Raw genomic sequence first — 22,530 nt, 5'->3', positions numbered from 1 at the left:
TTTAGAAGTCCAAGATTAAGGTGCTGACCAATTCAGTTCCTGGTGAGGATCCTCTTCCTGGCTTGTAAATATCTGTCTTCTCACTGTATCCTAACATGGCACAGAGAGAAAACAAGCAAGCTCTCTGGGGTCTCCTCTTGCTGCTGCTGCTGCTAAGTCCCTTCAGTCGTGTCCGACCCTGTGCGACCCCATAGACGGCAGCCCACCAGGCTCCCCCATCCCTGGGATTCTCCTGGCAAGAACACTGGAGTGAGTTGCCATTTCCTTCTCCAATGCATGAAAGTGAAAAGTGAAAGTGAAGTTGCTCAGTCATGTCCGACTCTTTGCAACCCCATGGACTGTAGCCTACCAGTCTCCTCTGTCCATGGGATTTTCCAGGCAAGAGTACTGGAGTGGGGTGCCATTGCCTTCTCTTCTTAGAGGGACACTAATCCTATTGGATCAAGGCTCACCTCTTAAGACCCTACTTAATCCTGATTACTTCTTTACTCCAAATACAGCTACACTGTCAGGGTAGGGTTTCAGTTATGGATTTTGAGTGTACAATTTAGTCTATTGCACCCTTAGACCACTTATAACATTGTATTGTAATAATTTATGTCCCCAGTAGACTGTGGTCTTTTTAGGTACGAAGCACTGTGTTAGGCATTGAGAGTCACAAAGGTAAATCTTGCCCTCAAGGAGCTTGTCATTAGTTGTATTAGCTTTCTATGGCTGCTCTAACAAATGACCACAGACTTAGTGGTTCAAAACAACACAAATGTATTAACTTAGTTCTGTAGGTTGAAAGTCCAACGCTGGTCTCTCTGGGGTAAAACCAAGGTATTGGCAGGGATGTGGTTCTTTAGGAGGCTCTGGGGGATAAAGATAATTTGTTTACTCACCTTTTCTAGCTTCTTGAGGCTGCTTGCATTCCTTGGCTTGTGATCCCCCCTTTCTCCATCTTCAAACCCAGAAAAGTTGCACCACTCTTCTGTGGTCATAGAAGACATAGCCAGGAAAGGCTTTCTTTTCTTAAACTGGGCCCATCTAGATAATCCAACATAATTTCCCCATCCAAAGCTATTTAATTTAATCACATCTGTAAAGTCCCCCTTGGCCATGGTAGATAAGATGTTCACAGACTGTAGGGATTAGAATGTTTCAGGGGTTAAAATATTTTGGGGCCCATTATTCTGCCTACCAGGTTAGTGGAAGACAAAGATGTAAATTAGAGACTCAAAGCAGTATGTCAAGTGCCATGTGAAGATCTATCTATTCATGGTACAGAGACTTGGGAAGTATAGAAGAAGGTGGCTGTTCAACCAATGACAATAAAAAATAAGGCATTTAGAGCAGAAATGAAGAGGAGAGAGGAGATGGGTTCCAGGGAGGTATTAGGCTGTTACCAAAGTAACTCTGCTTTTGGATTGTGAATTTTAAATCATTATAACTAGGCTCAGACACATTTTTATTCATCAAAATAGGAACCGTTGCAATCAACACATTTTTGCCAACAAGAAATAAATTTGTTTATTTCTATAGCATAAAAATCTGTGTTTGGGGATTTGATGAACCCTTTGAAAATATATTCCGCCTCCTGCTGGTTGTGGAAGTTATCCCTGCAAAAAGCTATCAAGATGCTTGAAGTGGCAGTCAGTTGGTGAGAGGTCAGGTGAATATGGTGTATGAGGCGAAACTTCATAGCCCAGTTTGTTCAACTTTTGAAGCATTGGTTGTGTGATATGTGCTCGAGCATTGTTGTGAAGAATTGGGCCCTTTCTGTTGACCAATGCTGGCTGCAGGTGTTAGTTTTCAGTGCATCTCATCAATTTGCTGAGCATACGTCTCAGATGTAATGGTTTCACCATGTTTCAGAAAACTGTAGTGGATCAGACAGGTAGTAGACCACCAACCAGTGACCATGATGTGTCATTGGTGCAAGTTTTGCTTTGGGAAGTGCTTTGGAGCTTCTTCTCTGTCCAACCACTGAGCTGGTCATTGCTGGTTGTCATATAAAATCTATCACTGTATGCATATATCACACTTGTTTATTCATTTACCTATTGATGGACATCTGGGTTCTTAGTCTTCTGATTTTAATGGGCCTTTTTATACAAGTATTTTTATGGTTAGAGGGAAGTTTATAGCATTAAATGATGAGACTAGAAAAAATGAGTTCAAATATGAATAAACTAAGCAGAAGTACTTGTGGGACACACAGGCAGTGAGGTCTAGGATCAACTTGGAATTCAATCTAAGGCTCAGAAGAGTTATTTAGAGTAGCCTCTAGTCATTATCTAGATGGACCTTGCAGAAGTGCTACAGCTGCAACAGACTGCAGAAGTGCAGCCGAGATGACCTACCCCACGGCTGAGGTCAGGGGCAGCGGCTGAGAGGAGCAACCCCACGTGCAAGGAGCGGTGGCCGCGTGGGCACAGGAGGGCTGAGAGGAGCTACTCCACATTCAAGGTCAGGAGGGGCGACCTCGTCCGTGGTAAGGAGCAGCGGCTGTGCTTTGGTGGAGCAGCCGTGAAGAGATTCCCCATGTCCAAGGTAAGAGAAACTCAAGTAAGATGGTAGGTATTGTGAGAGGGCATCAGAGGGCAGACACACTGAAACCATAATCACAGAAAACTAGCCAATCTGATCACCTGGACCACAGCCTTTTCTAACTCAGTGAAACTACGTCACGCTGTGTGGGGCCACCCAAGATGGACTGGTCATGGTGGAGAGGTCTGACAGAATGTGGTCCACTGGAGAAGGGAATGGCAAACCATTTCAGTATTCTTGCCTTGAGAACCCCCATGAGCAGTATGAAAAGGCAAAATGATAGGATACTGAAAGAGGAACTCCCCAGGTCAGTAGGTGCCCAATATGCTACTGGAGATCAGTGGAGAAATAACTCCAGAAAGAATGAAGGGATGGAGCCAAAGCAAAAACAATACCCAGCTGTGGATGTGACTGGTAATAGAAGCAAGGTCCAATGATGTAAAGAGCAATATTGTATAGAAACCTGGAATGTTACGTCCATGAATCAAGGCAAATTGGAAATGGTCAAACAGGAGATGGCAAGAGTGAACATCTACATTCTAGGAACAGTGAACTAAAATGGACTGGAATGGGTGAATTTAACTCATGACCATTATATCTACTACGATGGGCAGGAATCCCTTAGAAGAAATGCAGTAGCCATCATGGTCAACAAGAGTCAAAAATCCAGCACTTGGATGCAATCTCAAAAACAACAGAATGATCTCTGTTCATTTCCAAGGCAAACAATTCAATATCACAGTAATCCAAGTCTATGCCCTGACCAGTAATGCTGAGGAAGCTGAAGTCGAATGGTTCTATGAAGACCTACAAGACCTTCTAGAACTAACACCCAAAAAAGATGTCTTTTTCATTATAGGGGACTGGAATGCAAAAGTAGGAAGTCAAGAAACACCTGGAGTAACAGGCAAATTTGGCCTTGGAGTACAGAATGAAGCAGGGCAAAGGCTAATAGAGTTTTTTCCAGAGAATGCACTGGTCATAGCAAACACCCTCTTCCAACAACACAAGAGAAGACTCCACACATGGACATCACCAGATGGTCAACACCGAAATCAGATTGATTATATACTTTGCAGCTAAAGATGAAGCTCTACAGAGTCAGCAAAAAGAAGACCAGGAGCTGACTGTGGCTCAGATCATGAACTCCTTATTGCCAAATTCAGACTGAAATTGAAGAAAGTGGAGAAAACCACTAGACTATTCAGGTATGACCTAAATCAAATCCCTTATGATTATACAGTGGAAGTGAGAAATAGATGTAAGGGACTAGATCTTATAGACAGAGTGCCTGATGAACTATGGATGGAGGTTCCTGACATTGTACAGGAGACAGGGATCAAGACCATCCCCATGGAAAAGAAATGCAAAAAAGCAAAATGGTTGTCTGGGGAGGCCTTACAAATAGCTGTGAAAAGAAGGGAAGTGAAAAGCAAAGGAGAAAAAGAACAATATAAGCACCTGAATGCAGAGTTCCAAAGAATAGCAAGGAGAGATAAGAAAGCCTTCCTCAATGATCAGTGCAAAGAAATAGAGGAAAACAACAGAATGGGAAAGACTAGACATCTCTTCAAGAAAATTAGAGATACCAAGGGAACATTTCATGCAAAGATGGGCTCGATAAAGGACAGAAATGGTATGGACCTAACAGAAGCAGAAGATATTAAGAAGAGGTGGCAAGAATGCACAGAAGAACTGTACAAAAAAGATCTTCACGACCCAGATAATCATGATGATGTGATCACTCATTTAGAGCCAGACATCCTGGAATGTGAAGTCAAGTGGGCCTTAGAAAGCATCACTACGAACAAAGCTAGAGGAGGTGATGGAATTCCAGTTGAGCTATTTCAAATCCTCAAAGATGATGCTGTGAAAGTGCTGCCTTCAATATGCCAGCAAATTTGGAAAACTCAGCAGTGGCCACAGGACTGGAAAAGGTCAGTTTTCATGCCAATCCCAAAGAAAGGCAATGCCAAAGAATGTTCAAACTACCGCACAATTGTACTCATCTCACACGCTAGTAAAGTAATGCTTGAAATTCTCCAAGCCAGGCTTCAGCAATATGTGAACCGTGAACTTCCAGACATTCAAGCTGGTTTTAGAAAAGGCAGAGAAACCAGAGATCAAATGGCCAACATCCGCTGGATCATTGAAAAAGCAAGAGAGTTCCAGAAAAACATCTATTTCTGCTTTATTGACTATGCCAAAGCCTTTGACTGTGTGGATTACAATCAACTGTGGAAAATTCTGAATGAGATGGGAATACCAGACCACCTGACCTGCCTCTTGAGAAACCTATATGCAGGTCAGGAAGCAACAGTTAGAACTGGACATGGAACAACAGACTGGTTCCAAATAGGAAAAGGAATACGTCAAGGCTGTATATTGTCACCCTGCTTATTTAACTTCTATGCAGAGTACATCATGAGAAATGCTTGGCTAGAAGAAGCACAAGCTGGAATCAAGATTGCTGGGAGAAATATCAATAACCTCAGATATGCAGATGACACTACCCTTATGGCAGAAAGTGATAGGAACTAAAAAACCTCTTGATGAAAGTGAAAGAGGAGAGTGAAAAAGTTGGCTTAAAGCTCAACATTCAGAAAACGAAGATCATGGCATCCGGTCTCATCACTTCATGGCAAATAGATGGGGAAACAGTGGAAACAGCGTCAGACTTTATTTTGGGGGGCTCCAAAATCACTGTAGATGGTGATTGAAATTAAAAGACACTCCTTGGAAGGAAAGTTATAACCAACCTAGACAGCATATTAAAAAGAAGAGGCATTACTTTGCCAACAAAGGTCTGTGCTGTCAAGGCTCTGGTTTTTCCAGTGGTCATGTATGGATGTGAGAGTTGGACTGTGAAGAAAGTTGAGCACCAAAGAATTGATGCTTTTGAACCGTGGTGTTGGAGAAGACTCTTGAGAGTCCCTTGGACTGCAAGGAGATCCAACCAGTCCATCCCAAAGGAGACCAGTCCTGGGTGTTCATTGGAAGGACTGATGCTGAAGCTGAAACTCCAATACTTTGGCCACCTCATGTGAAGAGTTGACTCACTGGAAAAGACCCTGATGCTGGGAGGGATTAGGGGCAGGAGGAGAAGGGACAACAGAGGATGAGATGGCTGGATGGCATCACCAACTCGATGGACATGAGTTTGGGTAAACTGCCGGAGTTGGTGATGAACAAGGAGGCCTGGCATGGTTCGATTCATGGAATTGCAAAGAGTGGGACATGACTGAGTGACTGAACTGACCATTATGTGTAGTTATTTCCATGGAGAAGTCCTCAGGTAGACTAAAACGTTCATGAATTAAATCCTGAGTAGTATGAGTATTTGAAATGAGGATCTGTCCAAGGAGGCTGAGAGAAGCGTGACCATTTATCCCTCTGTGTCCCCAACACAAAGCTCAGGATCCAATGCAGTCACTTAGTTCGCTAAATTTAAGAGAATGGGAGCAGAATACATGGTTATTGATAGAGCCCATAGGAGGTAGATTAGGAGGAGCAATGGAATGAAGAGTCACAAAGGACAGAATGAACTTGGTAGACTGAAGAGGGCGAGTGGTGCCGGGTAAGTACAGTGGACTCTACCTTTGCTTCTGCAGGGCCAGAAGAACGCAGCGGTTCAAGTTGTATGATTAGGTAGGGTCAGAATACGCAGGGCCTGAAACGGATGTCAGATTGAATAATTTAGACTCCAAAAGGCCGGCCACCCCAAGAAAAGCCAGGGTTCTGAAGTGGGCCGTGAGAACAAGAGATTTCCTTTCAGGAGGTGCACTCTGGAGGCATTGCACTGGTGGTGGCATCTCAGCTGCTGCCGCCGCCGCCGCCGCCGCCGGTGACAGTGCTGAGCTGTTACCGGTGGAGTGCTTTCCACTGGACTTTGGCTTACAGTAGCTACTGAAAGGGAACAGTGCTGTCGGCTGCTGCTGCTATTTCATGCCATTCCCTGACCGAGTGCTGTTAACTCTATCTCTGAACCTTGGCACCAGACGACAGAGGCGGTGGCATCTGGCCGCAGCTGGGAGGCAGTGCGTGCGCGCCGGGCGGGGATGTCTGGCGAAGCCTAGGGCACAGCAGCCTCCCATCCCGGCGAGGGCGGGGCGGTCGCGGAATCAGGCCACGCCCCCACACGCCTGCGCAGGCGCGCTTCGGGGCCGTTGCTGTCAGGAGCGCACTAGAGGCCGGACCGTGGCGGGATCCGACGTCTGGCTGTACCCGGCTGACTAAACCCAGCGCGGCAGCGGCGGCGAGGGCGGCGCAGCCCCGGCTCCCTGCCAGGTCGCCGAGACTAGCAGGGACTAGCGGGCATCTGGCGGGGCAGGCACAATGGGGAATCGGGAGATGGAGGAGCTCATCCCTCTGGTGAACCGTCTGCAGGATGCCTTCTCCGCCCTGGGACAGAGCTGCCTGCTGGAGCTGCCTCAGATCGCCGTGGTGGGCGGCCAGAGCGCCGGCAAGAGCTCGGTGCTCGAGAACTTCGTGGGCAGGTGAGCACGCGAGGGGGAGGGTGGGAGGCGGGGGCGACCCCACTTCAGGCTGCTGGAGCGTCGAGGGCAGGAGCCCGAGGCTGGACCAGGGTCTGCAGCGGATGGGAGGGAAGAGCGGCAGTGTCCGTGAGGGCGGGCGGGGTCGTCCCGGCTCCGGGCATCCTCTGTCCCTCCCCGCCTGGTGGCCCTCCTGTCTGCCTTTCATCCTGCGATACAAAGCCATTTCCTCCCCGTCCTCCGGTCTGGGAGTCGGGGAGGGGGTCCGCCCCAGGATGACTTCCCCCTCCCGCCCGTTGCGCGCCAGCCCCCGGGGACAGCCTGAATGCGTAGCTCTCCCGGGAGCTTCCCAGTCCCCTTTCTGTTTCCCCGGCTCAATATCCTCCTCCTTTTCCTGTCAGCCTCCCCGGGCTCTCCGCGAGGCTGTGGGGTTCATTTCCCTGCCCCTCCCCCCTTGGAGATGCTTTCCTTCTCGCCCTGGTTCTCGGCTCCTGTCAGCTGTCTACTGTTCGAGACAGTCGTCGCCTGCCCCTAGCAGGGGAGGCGGGGTTCGAGGAGAAAGAAATCGTTTGTTGTGGTGAGGCTTTAACCCGCGACGCTTCCCCACCGTTCTCCTCACTAAGGAGTCCAACAGTAAAAGGTGGTTGCGTTTGCGTGTGCACCTACTCACAGCTCCAGGCATAGAGAGAAACCGAGGCAGAGACTCTGAGAGGGGGGTGAACTGGGACTTGTGTTGTCCAGGTGCCATGTCATTCCTGCATCATCTCGGAATGGACCAGCATCTTTCTCATACTCTCTCTGCACCCTCTTCCCCAGCATCATCTTCGATTCCCTAAGCTTTTATTTGTCCTGCGAACCTTCAAGTTAACAGCTGAATTGAAATTATGGTTCCAGGTTTCGTAGTTACTTTTAATTCTGAAAAACCCAAATAATTCATTTTTAAATTGGGAATCAGCATCCCCCCCACCCCCACCCGACTGAGCAGTGCATGAGAGATTAAGTTACCTTAACGGCCTTGCCTGAGGAGTGCAGACATTTGCTAAGAAAAGCCCATTGGAAAGCATTATGAAAACTGAAATCTGTTTCCTAGTAATAAACTAGGTAGAAATGTACAATAGCTGATGGAGGGGGCCAGCGATGGTACAATACAGAGACTACTTGACTCTTTCTGTTTGACTGGTTAGTGATTTTGAATTCAGAAGGTTCGTGGTTTGTTTGTTTTTTGGCTTTTCTTTTCTTTATTGTGTTTGTGTAAAATTTATATATTCCCACATCTTTGGGAATAGTAGTATCCATAAAGTGTATATTCTTTTCTCTCAGATAATACTCTGTCTCTCAGATGATACTCTTAAGGATATTTTTTTTCCCCTTCCTGATGAACTAGAAAGCTAAGAAACCTAGTTTTTAAAAAAGTAAAATTGCTGACAGTTGGCTGTTATCTTTGACTAAGTCACTTAATCACTTTTCTCAGTTTTGTCATTAATTTTAGTGGTGAGAAAAGTGATGGTAAAGCATTTTGCCTACGTCATCATAGACTTATGGTCTAGTGACGGATGAATATGTGATTTCAGACGTGTACACAAAATAGTCACATACATAAGGGTTTTACTTTCTTTGATTTATTGTCAATGAAATTCAGTAAATTTAAAGTGGTATCTATAGTGAAAGTGAGGTTTTTTTGGGGATTAACAAACTCCAGAGCATTTAACAGGAAGCCTTAATGATCATTTAACTACTTTTGCTTTTTAAACAAATACTTAAAGATTAAAATTGTAAGTAATTCAAATGCAATGACCATATTTTATGCATCTTTCATATATTTAGTTGGATGAATCTGCCTTATAAATGCACTTTTTGTGACAAGAACTTTTGAACCTAATGTTGATTTTATGCACATATCTTGATTCTGTTCAGATTTTTCAATCCTGAACATAGTCACTGATGCTGTAATAAAATTGTAAATATCTTTCCTCACTAGCTATCCTCTTTCCAAATGAGAATTTTAAAAATCTGAAAGAGTAAAATATTTTAGCTTGAATACTCTTTATGATAGAATGAAAAATAGGGACATTGTAAATAGTATGTACACCAGCATATTTATCAGAATACATTAATAATTTATTGGTAATTTAATTTACCAATAATTAAATACTATAAGAATGTCAAGTCAAAGGAAAGGATGGGCATAAAGGAGAAAACTGATTTAATAAATATAGCAAGGCTTTATTATCTGTAAAGATGACACCTGCCAGCAGAACTTATATATTAGGTGAAAATTTAATTAAAAAAGTAATTTGACTTTAGTAAAGGTTTCAGTCATTGAATTATTGAGGAATCTAATTTCTAATTATAAACAAACCTTAGGGAAAAAGGAGTTCTGTATTTTGTTAGGAGATTCATTCTAAGTGGAAAAAAACTGCTCATATTACACTTTTATCTTTTTATTATCCAGAAAATTTTCAATAAAGATAAGGTTCTTTAAGAATGAAACTTTCCTCTTTTACATATAGCTGTTTTCATTTTAAGGCTCTGACCTCTATGCAGTTACTGAATGCAGTCATAAAACAAGGGCTCATTACTTGGGTAAATTAGTAGCATTTGTTCACCATTTAAGCTTGTCCTCTTAAATAACGATGCATTTTCTTAACATTTAGCAATCCATGTTTAGTGGACTGTCTCTTTCTCTGTCTGTTTATATTGATTTTTTGACACCACTGAATGAATTTGGATGTGAATTTGTTTACTTCATTTAGCTGTAACTCTAAAATCTAATTTTGGGTTGACAAGTTTTGAGACTGTTATGAATAAAATGAGTCTTGAATGAACTACTTGTTTGTGATTTTCTTCTTAAAGTGATTAATTTACATATTAATATAATGTAATATAGTGTGAGAAACCAAATTGTTCTTTTGGGTGTTCAGATGAGATATAGGCTCTCAGTGAGAGGCAGCTTAAGGTTTAATGAATAGAAGCTGAGACTCAGTGGTCTAAGTATATAGGGGTTGTCTGAATATAAGGGTTCACTAGATGGCATGGGGTCTGTCCATTGGTCTTGTTTGTGTGTAGAAGAATTTATTCAATTACTTTTACACCCCACCTTTTTTTAAACAGTGCAGCGAGATGATGATAATGGTCAATGTTTATAGAGTACTTGTAATGCATCAAGTGCTATTTTAGGTGCTTTTGCATAGATAATCTCATTGAATCCTCTTAACCTCCCAAAGAGAAGGGTACTCTTAAGAGTTCCATTTCACAGAAGAGGAAATTGAGATTTAGAGAGTTTGAGTAACTTGTGGAAGGTGATTTTTTTTTTTTTTAATTTGGAGTATAATCGCTTTTGGAGAAGCAAATCATTCCATTATTCTTGCCTCGAAAATTTCAAGGACAGAGGAGCCTGGTGGGCTACAGTCAATGGGGTTGCAAAGAGTTGGACAAGACTTAGTGGCTAAACAACATAATTGCTTTACAATATTGTGTTGGTTTCTGCTATACAACAACATGAATCAACTATCTGTATACATATATCACCTCTCTCCTGCCTCCCCCTGCCCCATCCTATCTCTGTAGGTCATCACAGACCAGAGCTGGGCTTGCTGTGCTGTATGCATCAGCTTCCCACTAGCTAGCTATTTTACACATGGTATGTATATATGTCAATGCTACTCTCTCAATTCATCCCACCCTCTCTTTCCCCTGCTGTATCCACAACTCTGTTTTTTACCTCTGCAGTCTCTAATCCTGCTCTGCAAATTGGTTCATCAGTACAATTTTTATAGATTCTACATATGTGTGTTAATACAGATAACTTGTTTTTCTCATTCTGACTTATTCATTCTATATGACAGACAAGGTTCATCCATATCACTGTGAATGACCCAGTGTCATTCCTTTTTATGGCTGAGTAAAGTACCATTGTGTATATGTACCATACCTTCTTCACCTGTGGGTGGGCACATCCATTCATCTGTGGGTGGGCATTTAGGTTGCTGCTGAAGTTGAATTTAATTTAACATAAAATCAGTGGAGCTGGGATTCAGCTTGAGGTATCTGGGCTTTATACTTGTGCTCTAAAACCTCTGGGCTGTATTGAACTCCTCCATATTGAGATTTACCATTTTCTCTGATAAATACTTGTGACGTCTTTCTTTGATCACACTTCAGATTACCACCTAAAATAATAACAAACTGCTATATTAATAATTTCATTCATAATTTATTTAAATCAGTCTGTCTTGCCTCATTTCACAGAGGGTTTGAGGCAACTCCTTAAGTAGAAGCAACATGAATTAAGAGATAAGTTTTTTTTTTTTTTTTTTTTTACTATATTAGACATTCTTGAAGGGAGCTCTAAGATGTAATTGGATTATTTATTTAAGTGTGTGTTGAGAGGGAATATAACTTGTTTATAGTGGTGTTAAGTGAAACTGTACTAGTTGCTAATGTGTAAATGCTTTTTAATGATATACTTGTTAGAAACATTAGTTCTTCAATGCTAATTATGTAGGCAGAGGATTCACATTATTTTATTCTAGCCTAAATGGTAAAATAGACTTTCAATTGTACACAAGTAGGTTTTTTGATGAGTGGGGGTCAAATAAAAGATAAAGTGAGTATGTTGAGGGGAGTTCATGTCAATGTGAAAATCTCATATAAGGTATATTTATTTGGTTGTAAAGTTTCTAAACATGGGTATGTTGTTTTGCTGGAGAACCTTAAAAGTGAACCATTTGATGCTGTTGTTGACTAGACATGACCAGATAATTTTTTAAAAATTCAAAGCCACTTATATGTCTTAGATACTAATTTATTCTTAAATCCTTTGACTGATTTCAAGAGAGTTTTTAAAAATTGAAGCAGTAATAGTTCTCTAATTGCAAATAAGATTAGGCACAGAGCATGCATTTTAGTGAAATTATTAATTCTGAAATAGTTTTATTTAAAAAAATATCAAAGCATTTGATTAGTGAATATTTTTCAACAAATGGCTTCCAACTATTAAAGGTATTAGATAAATGAGTGCTAACAATTAAAATGTGATAATTGTTGAAAATCATACTTCATGGTTCCCAAGAGCCTATTTAAAGTGTCAGAAACATGAGCTCTGTTTTATCCAACAGTTAATTGCTAAAACCTGAAACTACAAAGATATTTTTACTGTATTCACATTGTGCAATATACTTTTAGGTTATCACAAATTCAGTTGGTAGGATTTAATTGTAACAATCAATTATTAATAATTCCTGAGAAGCAATATACCCCAGTGAACTGGACTGGATAGAATATCTCTGTTTTGAAATTTACTTATGATTAACAGATATAAAAAAATGCACTGGATTAACTTCTTTAAGAATGAAGTTGGGCAGATGTTGTTACCAAAAACTTTGAAGGAATGGGAACTTAACAGTTAGCTATTTTAGAGAGTAGGTTCTTGGGTCCTTTACCAACGGGACATACATTTAGTAAACTGTTTGTCTTAGGTAGTCAGTACTTTGTGCTGGGCCTAATAAGTAGAGTTAAATTATGATGTTTTGCTTAAATTATGATTACTTTTAAGAAAGAACTGCAAACAGCTAAAAGAAATAGAGTTTTTCTTTTCCTCTTCCACCAGAGCCACATCAAGAGAACTCTGTGCTAGTGTACTGTGTAGAACAAACCATTTATTTTCTAGATGGCCAAAGTTTTGTCTACGTCTGCTTTGCTTTTTTCTCACACTCAGCATTAATTTAAAAATTCTAAAGGATTTGGATTGCCATTTCCTTCTCCAAAAAATGAACATTATAAAGTGGAGGGAAGGAGGAGGCTAGTATTTGTTTCACCTTACTTGTTGGCAGGCACGGATGCTGTTAGACCTGTTTCAAGCCTTCTGTACTTTGTTTTCACATCCCCATGTTAATAAGGAAGGAGATTCAGGGTTAGAGAGACAAGTAATTTGTGCAAGGTCACATGACTAGCAAGTAGCCAAGCAGGGATTTAGTCTTGGATGTGATTCTGGTTGATAACTCTGGGGAAATGTGGGCAAATAAAGTCAATGAGTGGGTATTATTGAGTTCTAGGTATCCTGGGTAAGAATGTAGAAGGAAGTATGAATGTACAGAAACTGATGTATATATAAAATGAGAACTGACTACATAAGGTAAGAAATCACAACTTTCAAAGATTTTGCAAAATGAAGACAGTTGGGTATAATGAAAACTAAATGGGACAAAATAATTTATACTGTGTCAATTTATTCCTACAGAAAAGAAAAACCTCTGAAAAACTACAGTTCTGAAATTGAGTTGCGATATAGTGGAAAATAGACAGTATTGGAGATTTCAGTGTCATTTGGCAGCCAGTATCATTTTAGCTCAAGGCTGCATGCACTGAAGTATCGATGTCAAAGCAGGGAGGTGGTAATCTGTGTCTCAGTGTCTGACTTGACAACAAGGCATTGAATTTAGATTGTCAGTTTATCACAAAGAGACACTGTATGTTGCATAGGGCCTGTGAGAAGAGTAGCAGGAAAGAATAGAGGTTGGGGAGATTAAAAATATAACTGGATACATTGAGGGTGGGATGGATCAGATCAACTAAGGACCTTGAAGGCACTAATACTTAAGGGAGATGGAATTCTGTTTTTTAAGAATAAGGCATTTAGTTAAAGGAGTCGAGTAAGTAGAAGACAAAATGTTAGGGAAAATGTTCTAAAAGCAAACTTGAGAATAGAATGTATTTACAAAGGAAGGTACAGGCAGAGGGAAGGTTGATACTAAGTGATTTGCATTACTGAGTTAAACACCATTCTAGAAAATTAGAAGGTTTATTAATACCAAATTGGTTTTTATTTTTTTGGTCAGAGCTGGCTTAGCTTTTTTAAAATCAGTAGTAAAGATAGGCATTTCAGTAGGTTCTATAAGAAACTTTCTTCTGGCTTTACTTTTGCTCACTTCTTGAAGCTACATTAGGATACAGAGAAACAAGAGATTTGCCCAAGGTCAGAAATAGAATCAGAGTTGAGTTTGGAACTTGGTGTTTAGAACTGGGAGTCCAGTGGCAGTTCATCATCTTCTCTTTCTCCTCTTATCATTTTAAAGTACCTCCCTCTCATCCTCACTACCTCCTTTTCCCATTTCTTTCCATTGGACCAGTCTTTCCTTCTCCTTGTTACTCCTCTCCATTACTTCTCTTGATGGTAGACCAGCCATGATTTTTTTTTTCCTCCATACATAATAGGGTAAAGAGACAGGGAACAGGATGTTTCTCAGGCTAATACACTGGTCCTAGTGGCAAAGAACCTGCCTGCCCATGCAGGAGACACTGGAGACCCAAGTTCAATCCCTGGGTTGGGAAGATCCCCTGGAGGAGTAAATGGCAACCCACTTCAATATTCTTGCTTGGAGAATTTCCTGGACAGAGGAGCCTGGTGGGCTATAGTTCGAAGAGTTGGACACTACTGAGCAACCAAACACAACACATACACTAGAGTAAATTGTAACTTTTGGGAAACAGATGGGCCCGGGAAAAGACTACATGAAATAGTAGATGTTTTCACACTTTATTAATATTTTCCTACCAGCTGTGCATATCTAGAAAGTCGTGCCTGGGTTGGTCACTGATTGGCCTTGCTTAAACTGGGGAAAGCTTCTGAAATGTTGTGTGTAAGTTAAGTAATATAATGAAAAGGTTACTATTTAAGAAGTGGATGAGATTTTTGAGAGAAAGAATGATTTATTTAATCCATGAATTATATGAATGATACAGTATTGTTTTAGATTTTGTCTTTCCTGTAAACATCCCTGCTGAAGATTCTCTATTTCCAGGAGTTTAAAGTGTGTGTCTCAATGCTTCTTTGTGATGGTGTCTTATTTTCATTTCCCACAGCTTAAAGGTTGTGCTATCTCTGGGAATAACAGATTCATGCCTATTAGAAGTGAGTAGGGCTTCTGCAGGACTTTATTATCTGTTGTTTTTGTGGCTTGAAATTGAAAAGACTAATCCATTTAAATTATTTGATGGGTGCTTTATCTTACTTAATATATTTGTTTTCTTAGACCCTGAAAATGCCAGAATTTGGAAAGAAATCATCATCATCATATTCTGGTGACTGAGGGCAGGCTTTGCTGCTAGGCATATCAGTCCCACCTCTGACTCCATCATGGATACAAACATGGCGTCTCAACAAGGCACTGAACTTCACTGAGATTTAATTTCCTCATTTGCAATATAGAGACAGTAATACAGACTTCATTGTTTTATGTGCTTTTGGGTTCCAAGTAAGATGCTGTAAAGTGTGTGACCCTTAATAAGCATTTAATAAGTGATTTCTATGATATTGTGATTTATTAGAAAAACATGTATTTCATCATTCACATGACCAAAATATAATTCTCAAATATATTTGGTCTGTGTTCATAGTTTCTCACTTATATTTCCTCAAACCCTTGAAATTTCCTAAGTTTTGAAAAAAGGTGTCTTCTGTTAGGTTACTGAGGTGACTTTTGGAAAGCACCCAAGCATGAGGGCCCTTTGCCAGTGGAACCAACCTTGTGATTAGAGGGTTGGAAGTCTTAGTCTCATCCCCATGCCCGCTCCTCCCCCAAACCCCCTGCAATCTCTAGGGAGAGGAGAGGGGCTTGAGTCAAATCAGTTACCAATGACCAAAAAAATTTGTTTATTTATGGCTGTGCTGGGTCTTTAGTGCTGCCTGCTGGCTTTCTCTAGTTGTCATGAGTGGAGACTTCTCTCTAGCTGCGGTGCATGGGCTTATTGTGGAGTATGGCTTCTAGGGCTTGTGGGCTTCAATGGTTGCTGCTTTTGGTCTTAGTTGCACCATGGCATGTGGTGTCTTCCGGGACCAGGGATCATACCTGAGTCCCCTGCATTGCAAGGTGGATTCTTAATCACTGGACCACCAGGGAAGTCTGTCAGTGGCCGATGATTTAATCTATCACAACTATGTAATGAAGCTTCCATAAAAAACCCAAAAAGGGCAAAATTCACAGAGCTTTTGGGCTGGCAAACACGTGGAGATTTGGGGAGAGTGGAGAAGGCATGGAAGTTCCTCGCCCTTTCCTCATACCTTGTGCTATATGTCTCTTCCATATGGCTTCCTGATATATACCTATTTATAAAAAACAGTAGTAAAATAAATAAAATGCTTCTCTGAGTTTTCTGAACTGCTCTAACAAGTTGTTTGGACCAAGGAGGAGGTCGTGGGAACATCTAATCTGTAGCTAGTTGGTTAGAAACATTTCTAACAACCTGGGCTTTAGATTGGTGCTTGAAGTTGCAGGAGAGGGTGGTCTTACGGAACTGAGCTGTCAACCTGTGAAGTCTGAGGGTTTCTCCAGGTAGATCATGTCAAAACTGAGTTGAATTGTAGGATACCCAGCTGTTGTCCAGAGCACTGCTTATTGTTGGTGTGAGAAACAACCTCCGCATGTTGGAACTGGTACTAGAATCCATTTGTTTAATGGTTATTAGTTTTAGTCTTTTATCTAGAAATGGACAATTTCTAACTTTTTAAAACAAAAGTAAATCTAGGAGAGAAGATAGATAGTAGTGTTTAATGTGCATGGCCTGTAATAGTGCATTCAATAAATGATTGCTATTAGTTTAAGTCTTTTATCTAAACTGGGCATTTTCTGAAACAAAAGAAAATTTAGGAAAGACAATAGATAGTAATGTCTATTTACAAATTTTTTTGTGCATGTTGGAAGATTACAGCTGCATCAAAATGCTAAATTTTAGATCTAAGTTAAAGATTTAAAAATTACAAAGTTAGTTCTAGATCTTAAAGTATATTTGGATGTTTTTTAAAAAAAGCATTACCCACATTTAGCATTACTCCATTGTATATTTAAACAGATATATACAAGTCCAGTTTGTATACTCTTCCCTCCCAAGAGTTCCAAAGTTCTTCTCATTTATTTTTATTAATCCTTACGGTATCCCTGAGAGTATAGTATAAGCATGTTTTATTAACTTCAATTTAGAGATATGGATGGTTGAACTGGAAAAAGTTAAGTAACATGCTAGGGTTTGAATGGCAAATACCAGAGATAATGAACATAGTAGAATTAATCACATAGAGATAATACAATTAAAAGGAATTTTGTTGAAATTATTTTCAGATACTCTCCTAGAGAATGAATTTTAAGCAAAGTATTTAATTCTGTGATATTGATAAACCATTCTTTCAGTTCAGTCACTCAGTCATGTCTGACTCTTTGGGACCCCATGAATCGCAGCACGCCAGGCCTCCCTGTCACCAACTCCTGGAGTTCACCCAAACTCATGTCCATCGAGTCGGTGATGCCATCCAGCCATCTCATCCTCTGTCATCCCCTTTTCCTCCTGCCCCCAACCCCTTCCAGCATCAGAGTCTTTTCCAATGAGTCAACTCTTCGCATGAGGTGGCCAAAGTACTGGAGCTTCAGCTTTAGCATCATTCCTTCCAAAGAACACCCAGGGCTGATCTCCTTCAGAATGGACTGGTTGGATCTCCTTGCAGTCCAAGGGACTCTCAAGAGTCTTCTCCAACACCACAGTTCAAAAGCATCAATTCTTTGGCACTCAGCTTTCTTCACAGTCCAACTCTCACAAGCATTTTTAGCATATCTTTATCTTTTGGAAATGTTAGATGAAGTTGTAGGCAAAGATGGACGTAGAAGTGGGAAAAACAACTGAGTCTGACTGGTGAAGGGGAGGACAACTTAGCAAGAATATTAGTGAAGGTCAACGAAGAGAAATGACCTATAGCCAAGGGATCAGGAGGTAAGATAGAAAGATGGTAATGATAACCCTGTATGCGAGACAGCAAAAGAGACACAGATGTATAGAACAGTCTTTTGGACTCTGTGGGAGAAGGAGAATGTGGGATGATTTGGGAGAATGGCATTGAAACATGTATAATATCATTATGAAATGAATCGCCAGTCCAGGTTCGATGCATGATACTGGATACTTGGGGCTGGTGCAGTGGGATGACCCAGAGGGATGGTATGGGGAGGGAGCAGGGAGGGGGGTTCAGGATGGGGAACACATGTATACCTGTGGTGGATTCATGTTGATGTATGGCAAAACCAATACAATATTGTAAAGTAATTAAACTCCAATTAAAATAAATAAATTTATATTAAAAAAAGAAAAATAGTGTCAGGTGCTATTAGACCTTACAGAAGTATCAAACTTGTTGAAGTAGGTGTTGAAGTAATACCCAGTGACTTTATTTTCATTGGAAAGATTCATATCTTGAGTTGATTGACATTTTCACAACTTGTTAACCTCCAGTTTTAGCTCTGAGCTAGTTAACTGGTTCCCTTTAGAATTACATTTTCTTTCTGTTTCTAGGTATGCCTCAAGCTTTGTGTAAGAATAGTTTTGGATTATCCAGAGGAGGCTTAGAGCTTTGTGTGTATCTGCGTCTGTTTTCTAGTTAATAAAACAGAAGCCCATTATTTTCATATATTTTAAGGAGGAGAAAAGATTTGAAGAAAAAACACAAATAGAATCTAAAAAGGAGGGAGTTATGTGTTATTGTGAGTTATTTAGTTTGAGGTAGATTTAATTTATACCCACAGTAGATGTTCCCTGGATGTTTGTTAAAGGAAATACCTCGGATGAGTTGAGGCAACATGATGGAAATCAAGGAGAGCTAGGATTAGTCTGGTAAATTTTTAATTACTTTAATTACTTCATCCCACTGGTCTTCCTCCACTCCCCCTATCTGATTTAGAGGCTCCTTTTTAGTGGTCCTTGTTCATACGTCACTGCACGGGGATCTTACTGTACAGTTGGCTGCCTTGTCTGTCTGTCCAGCCATTTGCAGTTTCCGTGAGGCCAGTAATGCTTGCACTTCATTTGTCATCTTCCATAAACAATGCTGGCGCGTAGTAGGAGCTAAATGAATGATTTAGCTATGTGACTGTATATGCTTATCCAAGCTAAAGCGTATGTTCTTCATCAGTACGTTTGTTGAGGATGGGGTGGATGATGGACTGGATGCATTTTTTTTAATCAAATAAGAGTATCAGAGTTCCTTCCAGGTAATAAGTACTGTATTGTGAAACTTTTGTGTTAGTTGTATATTTGTATATGTGTACCATGCTGCAGTATAAAATGTATTTCTTACTATGGTTGTCCTCAAAATGGTTGAATGCCTCTGGACTAGATTAAATCTAATGTTAATTTTCCAGTTCCAGTTCAGTCGCTCAGTCGTGTCTGACTCTTTGGGACCCCATGAATCGCAGCACGCCAGGCCTCCTTGTCCATCACCATCTCCTGGAGTTCACTCAGACTCATGTCCATTGAGTCCGTGATGCCATCCAGCCATCTCATCCTGGGTCGTCCCCTTCTCCTCCTGTCCCCAATCCTTCCCAGCATCAGAGTCTTTTCCAGTGAGTCAACTCTTTGCATGAGGTGTCCGAAGTACTGGAGCTTCAGCTTTAGCATCGTTCCTTCCAAAGAAATCCCAGGGTTGATCTCCTTCAGAATGGACTGGTTGGATCTGCTTGCAGTCCAAGGAACTCTCAAGAGTCTTCTCCAACACCACAGTTCAAAAGCATTAATTCTTCAGCGCTCAGCCTTCTTCGCAGTCCAACTCTCACATCTGTACATGACCACAGGAAAAACCATAGCCTTGACTAGGCAGACCTTAGTCGGCAAAGTAATGTCTCTGCTTTTGAATATGCTATCTAGGTTGGTCATAACTTTTCTTCCAAGGAGTAAGGGTCTTTTAATTTCATGGCTGCAGTCACCATCCGCAGTGATTTTGGAGCCCCCCCAAAATAAAGTCTGACACTGTTTCTATTGTTTTCCCATCTATTTGCCATGAAGTGATGGGACCAGATGCCATGATCTTCGTTTTCTGAATGTTGAGCTTTAAGCCAACTTTTTCACTCTCCACTTTCAATTTCATCAAGAGGCTTTTTAGCTCCTCTTCACTTTCTGCCAAAAGGGTGGTGTCATCTGCATATCTGAGGTTATTGGTATTTCTCCTGGCAATCTTGATTCCAGCTTGTGTTTCTTTCAGTCCAGCGTTTCTCATGATGTACTCTGCATATAAGTTAAATAAGCAGGGTGACAATATACAGCCTTGACGTACTCCTTTTCCTATTTGGATATGTTACTTTTAGTCATTTATTTAATTATTCTATATTTCCATGGTAGGACATATCTTTGTGTAACAGAAGGCAAAATTCAAAGTATACTGTTTTACTAGGTGAGTTAAAATGAAGATAATTTTATTATTTTTATTTTTTAAAATTAATTGAAAAAGGAATATGCCTGTGATTACACCTCTGACATTCCAATAGTGCATATAGTAAAAATTGTCTCTCACCAAGGTTTCTTATTTATTAAGGTGTTTAATTTAATATGCATATCTGACGAATTATTTCTGGGTTATATTTTCTTTACATGATGTCTATCTGATTTTTGAGGGTAGAGAGAGTTTAAGAAACTTGTATGATTGTAGGTAAATGATTAAACCAGTTGAAAAAGAACATGTTTGAAAATTCTTTTAGCAGATGGATTTATTCAACCACTATGTCATTTACAGTCCCCTAAATGCCAGAAAATGTGAGATTCTATGCATATAACAGTTCCTTCAAAGAACTTGGTGACCCTGAAGGGTACAAGGGTTGATATACACAGGCTGTTGTTTTCAGGGTAATGAGGCTAACAAATTTGGCAAACCACTTCGGTATTCTTGCCTTGAGAACCCCATGAACAGTATGAAAAGGCAAAAAATTATGACACTGAAATATGAACTGCCCAGGTTGGTAGATGCCCAATATGCTACTGGAGAAGAGTGGAGAAATAACTCCAGAAAGAGTCAAGAGACGGAGCCAAAGCAAAAACGATGCCCAGTTATGGATGTGACTGATGATGGAAGTAAAGTCCAGTGCTTAAAAAGCAATATTGCATAGGAACCTGGAATGTTAGGTCCTTGGATCAAGGTAAATTAGTAGAAGTGGTCAAACAGGAGATGGCAAGGGTGAACATTGACATTTTAGGAATCAATGAACTAAAATGGGCTGGAATGGATGAATTTAATTCAGATGACCATTATATCTACTACTGTGGGCAAGAATACCTTAGGAGAAATGGAGTAGCCCACATAGTCCACAGAGTCCGAAACACAGTACCTGGTGCAATCTCAAAAATGACAGAATGATCTCTGTTCGTTTCCAACACAAACCATTCAATATCACAGTAATCCAATTCTGTCCCCCAACCAGTAATGCTGAAGAAGCTGAAATTGAACGGTTCTATAAAGACCTACAAGACCTTCTAGAAAAAACACCACCCAAAAAGGTGTCCTCTTCATCATAGGGGACTGGAATGCAAAAGCAGAAAGTCAAGAGATACCTGGAGTAACAGGCAAATCTGGCTTTGGAGTACAAAATGAAGCAGGGCAAAGGCTAACACATTTTTGCCAAGAGAATGCACTGGTCATAGCAAATACCCTTTTCCAAAAACACAAGAGAATACTCTACACATGAATATCACCAGATGGTAATTACAGAAATCAGATTGATTATATTCCTTGCAGCCAAAGATGGAGAAGCCATATACGGTCAGCAAAAACAAAACTGGGAGCTGACTGTGGCTCAGATCATCAACTCCTTATTGCGAAATTCAGACTTAAATTGAAGAAAGTAGGGAAAACCACTAGACCATTCAGGTATGACCTTAATCAAATCCCATATGATTATACAGTGGAAGTGAGAAATAGATTTAAGGGACTAGATCTGATAGATAGAGTGCCTGATGAACTATGGATGGAGGTTTGTGACATGGTACAGGAGGCAGTGATCAAAACCACCCCCAAGAAAAAGAAATGCAAAACGGCAAAATGGTTGTCTGAGGAGGCCTTACAAATAGCTGAGAAAAGAAGAGATGTGAAAGATATGAAAAAGGAACTGAAAGGAGAAAAGGAAAGATATACCTATTTGAATGCAGAGTTCCAAAGGATAGCAAGGAAAGATAAGAAAGCCTTCCTCAGCGATCAATGCAAAGAAGTAGAGGAAAACAATAGAATGGGAAAGACTAGAGATCTCTTCAAGAAAGTGAGAGATACCAAGGGAACATTTCATGCAAAGATGAGCACAATAAAGGACAGAAATGGTATGGACCTAACAGAAGCAGAAGATATTAAGAGGTGGCAAGAATACACAGAAGAACTGTACAAAAAAGATCTTCATGACCCAGATAACCGCGATGGTGTGATCACTCACCTAGAGCCAGACATTGTGGAATGTGAAGTCAAGTGGGCCTTACAAAGCGTTACTATGAACAAAGCTAGAAGAGGTTATGGAATTCCAGTTGAGCGGTTTCAAATCCTGAAAGATGATGCTGTGAAAGTGCTGCATTCAATAGCCATCAAATTTGGAAAACTCAGCAGTGGCCACAGAACTGGAAAAAGTCAGTTTTCATTCCAGTCCCAAAGAAGGGCAATGCCAAAGAATGTTCAAACTACCTCACAACTGCACTTATCTCACACACTAGCAAAGTAATGCTC

General features: G+C 40.7%; 1 protein-coding gene across 9 annotated transcripts in view; it reads left to right on the top strand.

Moving 5' to 3' along the window:
* Nucleotides 1-6,697: 6,697 nt before the first annotated feature.
* DNM3 (dynamin 3) overlaps nt 6,698-22,530 on the top strand; it is a 641,139-nt gene continuing 625,306 nt past the window's right edge. For all 9 annotated transcript variants that reach the window (XM_040263496.1, XM_040263493.1, XM_040263497.1 and 6 more), the window contains exon 1: nt 6,698-7,028. In XM_040263496.1, coding sequence (XP_040119430.1) covers nt 6,868-7,028 — 161 coding nt within the window. In that variant the 5' untranslated portion in view covers nt 6,698-6,867. The remainder of the gene's footprint in view (nt 7,029-22,530) is intronic.

Source organism: Oryx dammah, unplaced genomic scaffold (assembly GCF_014754425.2).
Source record: "Oryx dammah isolate SB20612 unplaced genomic scaffold, SCBI_Odam_1.1 HiC_scaffold_21, whole genome shotgun sequence".
Classification (NCBI taxonomy): domain Eukaryota; kingdom Metazoa; phylum Chordata; class Mammalia; order Artiodactyla; family Bovidae; genus Oryx; species Oryx dammah.
Note: the sequence above shows the minus strand (reverse complement) of the source record. Positions and strands in the feature narration are given on the sequence as shown.